Below are 7,951 nucleotides of genomic sequence, written 5' to 3' on the forward strand. Positions count from 1 at the left end.
CTTATAATTGCTCCAATAAACAAATTTAAAATAAATCAAATATTATAAGAATTAAAATGAAGATAAATATGCTGTAAAATAATGAAGATACATGTAATATAAGAACTAAAATAAAATAAAAAAATCCAAAATATAAAAATAATAAATTTTACAAATACCTTAATAAAAAATACAAGAAAAAACGTACATATGAGGAGAAACATATTTGAAAAAAAAATTATTTTTTTGAAATAAACCCTGAAATTCGATTATTACTGTGTATAATTTTTTTTTACCAAATTAATAATCAATTATTCTGTATTGGGGATCAATGAATGATGAATCATCTAGCATACATAATACAATTTTTTTTAAGTACACGATGCAACATTGCACCGTGAAAATGGGTGTGAAAGATTGGTAAGAAAGTACTCAAAAACCATTAATTCGGTGCAGAATCTGAGAACACGAGAATCTCCGATTCGAGATGTATCAGTGGAGGAAGTTCGAGTTCTTCGAGGAGAAGTACGGCGCGAAGTGCGCGGTTCCTGAGGCCGACGAAGACGACAGCGGCGTCATCGCAGCGGAGAGGAAGATCGAGTGCTGTTCGAGCGGTAGGGGCAAAGTCGTCACCGGCTTCGACGACGGCGTCGTTTGCTTCTTCGATCGAGGCCTCAAGTTTAACTACGCTTTCCAGCCTCACTCCTCTTCCGTTCTCTTTCTTCAGCAACTCAAGGTATGTGAGAGTGAAAGAGAGAGATAGATGAATGTTGCAATTTTATGAAATTCTGTTTTTAATTGTCAAAAGTGGTGAAAGAATTAGCATGTTTAGTATTAGTATGGATTTTTTTTTTTTATTTGGTGTGTGTGTGTTTTAAGGATAGATGAAGATAATTTTGTGGTTTAGAGGTTTTGTTAGTAGTCTTAGTAGTTCGATTCCGCTTTGATTCTTGAATTGAAGTTTGATTACACTTTTAATTGATGGAATCAGTAGCAGTAGTAGTAGTAATTCAACCTTACTCTTATAATGTGAAATCATTGTTGGAATTTTCTAGAGTCCTGTTTTCAAACGTGTCTGATTGATTGCTGGTTGTTTCGGTGTTGGAATTTTCTAGAATCCTATTTTTAATTGTGGAAACTGGTGAGAGAATTACTGGGCTTAGTAATTAGTATTAGTATCAAGGTTTTAAATTGTGGTTGTGGTTTTGTTGCGATCCCTGATGTTGTGGGAAATTGCAGACAAATGTGTTGTGGATCAAATTGCGGTTGCACACCATTTATTAAAACCTTGCTTAGTAGTATAGATATTTTTTTTTCTGTGTATTAAGGATTGGACATTGATGAAGGGATTTTGTGGTTTAAGAGCATGGTTGGATGTCCGATTCCAATAATGCAAACTGATGTTCATACATTCCAAAGCATGAAATGGAGAAGCAAATTTTTTTGTCATTCGCGTTGAATGTAGGTTTTGTTAATTTAATTTCAACTGATAACCAAACACACTCCCGATGTTTTGTTGTTGGTCTAGGATTGTGCTTTTATTCTTAAATTGAAGTTAAAAGATATGTGTTTTGTGTGTTGATTAACCAGCAACGCAACTTTCTGGTAACAATTGGGGAGGATGAACAGCTTACTCCCCAGCAAACAGCTTTGTGCCTCAAGGTTTTTGACCTTGACAAGATGCAATCGGAGAGTTCGAGCACGACAAGTCCTGATTGCGTTGGGATATTGCGAATATTCACTAATCAGTTTCCTGAGGCAAAGGTAATGAATGACACTGTAATGGATGGTTGTTACTCTTCATTTTCTGATGAATGATGCCCATTTGGTTTTAGTAAAACTGGGTAGCAATGTAATTTTATTATCTCGTCCTGTATTTTGATGATTTTGGAACTACTGGGTACTGCAGATTACATCATTTTTGGTTTTAGAAGAAGTGCCACCTATACTACTCATAGCTATTGGCTTGGACAGTGGTTCTATTTACTGCATCAAAGGAGACATTGCACGGGAGCGTATCACTCGTTTCAAGCTTCAGGTGGAAAACAACCATTCGGACAAAACTCTTTCTGCTGTAACTGGACTTGGGTTTAGGGTGGATGGTCAATCTCTACAGTTATTTGTTGTGACTCCAAGTTCAGTGAGCTTGTTTTCGTTGCATGATCAACCGCCAAGAAGGCAGACCCTTGATCAGATTGGATCTGGTGTGAACAGTGTTGCAATGAGTGATCGATCTGTATGTTGGTGGTCTTTGTTCATTGTTCTAAATGAATTTTATAAGTTATCATAATTATTTTCTTTGTAAATGCTGAATGTTTCTATTTGTTAATATGAATAGGAGTTGATAATTGGTCGACCAGAGGCAGTATATTTTTATGAAGTTGATGGGCGTGGTCCTTGTTGGGCTTTTGAGGGAGAGAAGAAATTGCTTGGATGGTTTCGTGGATACCTTTTGTGTGTTATTGCAGATCAAAGAACAGGAAAGCATACTTTCAACATCTATGACCTGAAGAATCGATTAATAGCTCACAGTGCATTGGTTAAAGAAGTTTCTCATATGCTCTATGAATGGGGTAACATCATACTCATAATGAATGACAAATCAGCTTTATGTATTGGAGAAAAGGATATGGAAAGCAAGCTAGACATGTTATTCAAGAAAAACCTATATACTGTAGCAATTAATCTTGTACAGACTCAGCAAGCAGATGCAGCAGCTACTGCTGAAGTGTTAAGGAAATATGGGGATCATCTATATAGCAAGCAAGACTATGATGAAGCAATGGCCCAGTACATACATACTATTGGTCACCTTGAACCTTCTTATGTTATACAGAAGTTTTTGGATGCTCAAAGGATCTACAACCTCACAAATTACTTAGAGAAGCTACATGAGAAGGGTCTTGCTTCTAAAGATCACACCACACTTCTATTAAACTGTTACACTAAATTGAAAGATGTTGAAAAGTTAAATCTATTTATTAAAAGCGATGACAGCATTGGGGAACTTAAATTTGATGTGGAAACAGCAATCAGGGTTTGCCGTGCTGCCAATTACCATGAGCATGCAATGTATGTTGCAAAGAAAGCAGGGAGGCATGAATGGTACTTGAAGATCTTGCTTGAAGATCTTGGTAGCTATGAAGAAGCCTTGGAATATATTTCAAGCCTTGAATCAAGTCAGGCAGGGATGACAATAAAGGAGTATGGGAAGATTCTGATAGAGCACAAGCCAGTGGAGACAATTCAGATTCTCATAAGGCTTTGCACAGAAGATGGTGACAAAAGAGGACGCTCAAATGGAGTGTACATGTCTATGTTGCCATCTCCTGTTGATTTTCTTAGCATCTTCATTCATCATCCTCAGTCCCTTATGGATTTTCTTGAAAAATATACCAATAAGGTCAAGGACTCACCTGCTCAAGTTGAGATTCACAATACCCTCTTAGAGTTGTATATATCCAATGAATTGAACTTTCCTTCAATGTCACAAGTTAATGATGGTGGAAATTACCTTAATGGAGCATCAGCAAAAACCATGATTTTAAGTGCTCAATCTAATGGAAACATTGGTGATCACAAAAGTTCAGAGCAGGAAAAGAACCATCTCGAAAGACTTGAAAAGGGTTTACGCTTGCTTAAGACTGCATGGCCTCCAGAGACAGAACATCCACAATATGATGTTGATTTAGCTATTATACTATGTGAAATGAATGCATTCAAAGATGGGCTTTTGTATTTGTATGAGAAGATGAAACTCTATAAAGAAGTGATTGCTTGCTATATGCAGGCACACGATCATGAGGGGCTAATTGCATGCTGCAAGAGGCTGGGGGATTCTGTTAAAGGAGGGGACTCATCTCTTTGGGCAGATGTACTTAAATATTTTGGTGAGCTTGGAGAAGATTGTTCTAAAGAAGTAAAAGAAGTTCTGACTTATATTGAGAGGGATGATATTTTGCCCCCTATGATTGTGCTTCAAACTCTTTCCCGAAATCCATGCCTCACGCTTTCTGTGCTCAAAGATTACATTGCTCGAAAGCTTGAGCGGGAATCAAAGATGATTGAGGAGGACCGACAAGCTATTGAGAAATATCAGGTTCGGTATTAGTTTTATTTGTTTGTTTTTTGGGTATAATGTTGGGTCTTTTTAATTTTATTTTATGGTTTATAAGGAGGACCAACAATATTAGTTTTATTTGATTTGACTAAAATTGAGATCAGTAAAAATAATGTACAAGATGGCTTATTAGAAGTGGCATGACTGTCACAAACCATCCAAAATTATATGGATAATATCATAGTACCTTAAAACTTAATCAGTGTATCGTTTCAACATTGTGACTTCCTCATCTCTTCTATTCTTTGGTTTCTATTCATTCCCTTCCTTAATAAATATGAACAGGAATTTATATAATTGAACAGAAAATGGAGATATCAAAATTTGTCATGCATGAACACCTGAGTAACTATTGAACTAACGAATGAAAAACATGTACTTGAAATTTAGAGGTTAACAACTGGGTGATTTTGATTATTCAATGTGAGGCAGACATCTGTTCTCTGTTATAATATCTGTTACAGTCAGCATCTTCATGTTATAAAACATGCCACGTGCTTTTTATTCATGAATTTTCATTGCCTAGGACTCCTTTGTTTCCTGTTAAAGATGCAGATTGGTGCATTGTGATGATAAGCTGGTAAATATAAATGATCATGTGCCCCTTTGTTTAAGCTTTTAAAACAAAAGTGATTTTAAGAGTGTATAGAAAAGTGGTTTATCTTTTTAGAGATTTTATGCAAAGAACAATCTATTTTTTGTTTGGTAACAATTATAAAAAATACTCTTTTTTGTTTTAAAAGATAATTATATTGATAGTTTTTTTTCCCAGGAGCTATACAAAATATCTTCTCAAAATAATAAAATATCTGATTTCTTTTAGTTTCTAATTATTTTCAAAAGCGTTGACAAACTCAATTAACATTTTAAAAGTGATTTTCTTAAAAATAAAATTGAATTTTGTTGAGAAAAAAGCTACAACAAATGGATTCTATGTTGATAAGAAATAGTTTCTTTCTATATGATATAGTTTAATTTATTGAGAAATATTTCTCAAATGATCATGTATTAAGATCAAATTCTGTACCCTGACATTATTAATTCTGGAGGTATTGGAATTTGTCATACATGAAGACCTGAGTAATTATTGAACTATGATGAATGAAAAACACTTTTTTGTAGTTTAGAGCATGAACAGTTGGGTGATTTTGGTTATTCAATGTCAGGCGGTCACCTGTTTTCTGTTATAATGTGTTACAGTCAGCATCTTCATGTTACAACAAAGCATGCCACTTGTTTTTTATTCATTTGAATTGAATTTTCATCACCTAGAACACTTGTGGTTCCTGTTGAAGATGTAGACTATTGTATTGTGATGATAAACTGGTAAATACAAATGATGATTTTGATAAGAAATTATTTCTTTGAATATAATGAAATATAATTTATTAAGAAATATTTCTCAGATGCTTTATATATAGATAAAATGTTCTTTGCCACATATGAGTCTGGTGATCTTCTCTGTTGTTATTCTTTATGCAATTAGTATGGAAGGATTTACATAAAATATGTCTGTGCAGGAAGATACACTGGCAATGAGAAAAGAGATTCAAGATCTTAGGACAAATGCTCGAATTTTTCAGCTTAGCAAGTGCACTGCATGCACCTTCACCCTTGATTTGCCTGCCGTGCACTTCATGTGCATGCACTCATTCCACCTGCGCTGCCTTGGTGATAATGAAAAAGAATGCCCTCAGTGTGCACCTGAATATAGGTCTGTCTTAGAAATGAAAAAAAATTTAGAGCAAAATTCTAAGGATCAGGACAGATTTTTTCAGCAGGTGAAGAGCTCTAAAGATGGGTTTTCTGTCATTGCTGAATATTTTGGAAAAGGGATCATCAGCAAAATAAGTAATGGATCCACTTCTGGTCCCGTATCCGGAACTGCATCATCCAGTAGTGGTTTCTAAGGCTTGAGATTTCTGGCACTTGCTTTCTGCACTTATTCTCCATTTAACATTAAACAAGTTGGGCTTTGGATATTGGATGAAATTTAGTTATTTTTTCGGGTTTTGATTTTCTTTATTATTGCTTGTTGACTGGGGTCCAGGCTTCATATTTTCCATAATGTGCTGACTGTTATAAAGAAACCAGGAGTGGTTCGTTCATTAAGGAAAGTCCTTGAATGGTCTTCCTCTATTGCCAGAGTACTGAACTTTCTGGGAGGATTTAAAGTTTGTCTTTCTATGGATCAGAACAGAACATTTTCATGACAGCCTCTCCTTAAGGGAAATACCGGACAAATATTCAAGGCAATGTGAGATTGGTTAGGTATGAATTCAAGTGATACTTTTCTTTTTCTTGTTTTTCATTGTGTAAAATTATGATGGATTACAATCATGGAAATGAGATTTTTACTTTGATTGTTTTAATTTTTGTGAAGGCCTTGAGCAATAGTAACAATATGAATACTTGAATAGTCTGTTTTAGCCAACTGCATTGATTTCGTGGACTTCTTGTCCTATTTTCTGTCTTTACTCTGTAAGGCACATTATGAGTTACTTCTGAATTCTAATTTGGTTCATGCCAGAATATTTAATTGTGTCATACTTAAGAAAAAAAAAAAAAACTAACGAGGTTCTAGCAATATTTGATCTTGGATTTTGAAATTTAAATCTTTTATTAGGATTTATTTTTGTCCTGTAGTCAGTGTTCTTTATCCAAAATACATATTCCGTCATTAGTTAAGATTTATTGAAGACTGTATCCTTAGGAGAAATACTCATCAAATAAAAAGAAAGATAAAATAAATTTAACTTTTTATTATTTAAAATGAGCTTATGGATAAGTTAAAAATTAATTCTTAAAAAAATTAAATGAGAGAATTTTTATAAATTAGTTTATGTATATATATTTTATTCCAAAAATCAGTATATGAATATTGTTTTTACTCTTTATAAGTATTAAACAAAACAAACAAAAATACAAAGTTTCATACAATCCATTCCTAATAACAAACATTAAATTTAAGGATTAAATACATTTAATCCGGGTAAGTTAACTTTTTTTTTTTTTGTTTTGGGTTCCTGTAAATTTATTTTCTAATTTTAGTTTATGTAAATTTTTACTTTTATAATCTTGATCCTGGTAAGATGTTTTTATTTATTTTTAGTTTATGTAAATTTATATTTTTTTAATTTTAATTTTTATAAACGTGAATTTATGGAGATTATCAATAAAAAAAATTAGAATCCTTAAGAAAAATAACTTTGAAAAACACATATTTATAAAGATTAAAAATAAATTAATTTTTTCAGAAAAAAAATTAGAAAAATGCTAACTTAAAAAAAATTAAAAGAATAAATAAAAAATATATTTAAGCCTAAATTTAATTTTGAAATACTATATCATTGTTCGGCCATGGTGCAACTTGTTTCAACTTAACTTGTTCCAACTTGCAATGAATTTGCTCTGGTCGACGATGCAGCCTCCATATCCATGGATAGCGGTGGCACTTAGAGTGTTGCTAGGTGCACCTAGCATTTTTGCTGGTGCACCCAACACTTGAAGTGAAAAGTCCGTAATACTCCAGACTTATTTTTAAAAAAATGCGAGACTCTCTCTCTCCCGCCTGCGTTTCGGCTTCTTCTTCCTCAAACCGTTTTCTTCTCTTCTTCCTCAGACTATTTTCTTCTTCTTCTTCTTCCTCACCTCAGCCATTTTCGTATTCTTCTTGCTCACCTTACCGGCATTTTCCATTTGTCACCATTGTTGCTGTTAAGAGGAGGTTGTCGGGAAAGGTTCTTCTTCTTCTTCAGCCACCATTGTTGTCGTGAAGAGGAGCTTGCCGTGAAAAGGTTGCGAGGTGCATCGAGGAGGTTTCCGTGAAGAGCAACGTCACCGTCCACCGTC

General features: G+C 34.0%; 1 protein-coding gene across 1 annotated transcript; it reads left to right on the forward strand.

Moving 5' to 3' along the window:
- Positions 1-324: 324 nt before the first annotated feature.
- LOC100793279 (vacuolar protein-sorting-associated protein 11 homolog) lies at positions 325-6,471 on the forward strand. Its single transcript, XM_003528965.5, has 5 exons — positions 325-715; positions 1,570-1,743; positions 1,889-2,215; positions 2,318-4,078; positions 5,620-6,471. The coding sequence occupies exons 1-5, from the start codon at positions 467-469 to the stop codon at positions 6,007-6,009; spliced, it is 2,901 nt and encodes a 966-aa protein (XP_003529013.1). The 5' UTR covers positions 325-466; the 3' UTR covers positions 6,010-6,471.
- Positions 6,472-7,951: the final 1,480 nt, after the last annotated feature.

This window comes from Glycine max, chromosome 7 (genome assembly GCF_000004515.6).
Source record: "Glycine max cultivar Williams 82 chromosome 7, Glycine_max_v4.0, whole genome shotgun sequence".
Taxonomy (NCBI): domain Eukaryota; kingdom Viridiplantae; phylum Streptophyta; class Magnoliopsida; order Fabales; family Fabaceae; genus Glycine; species Glycine max.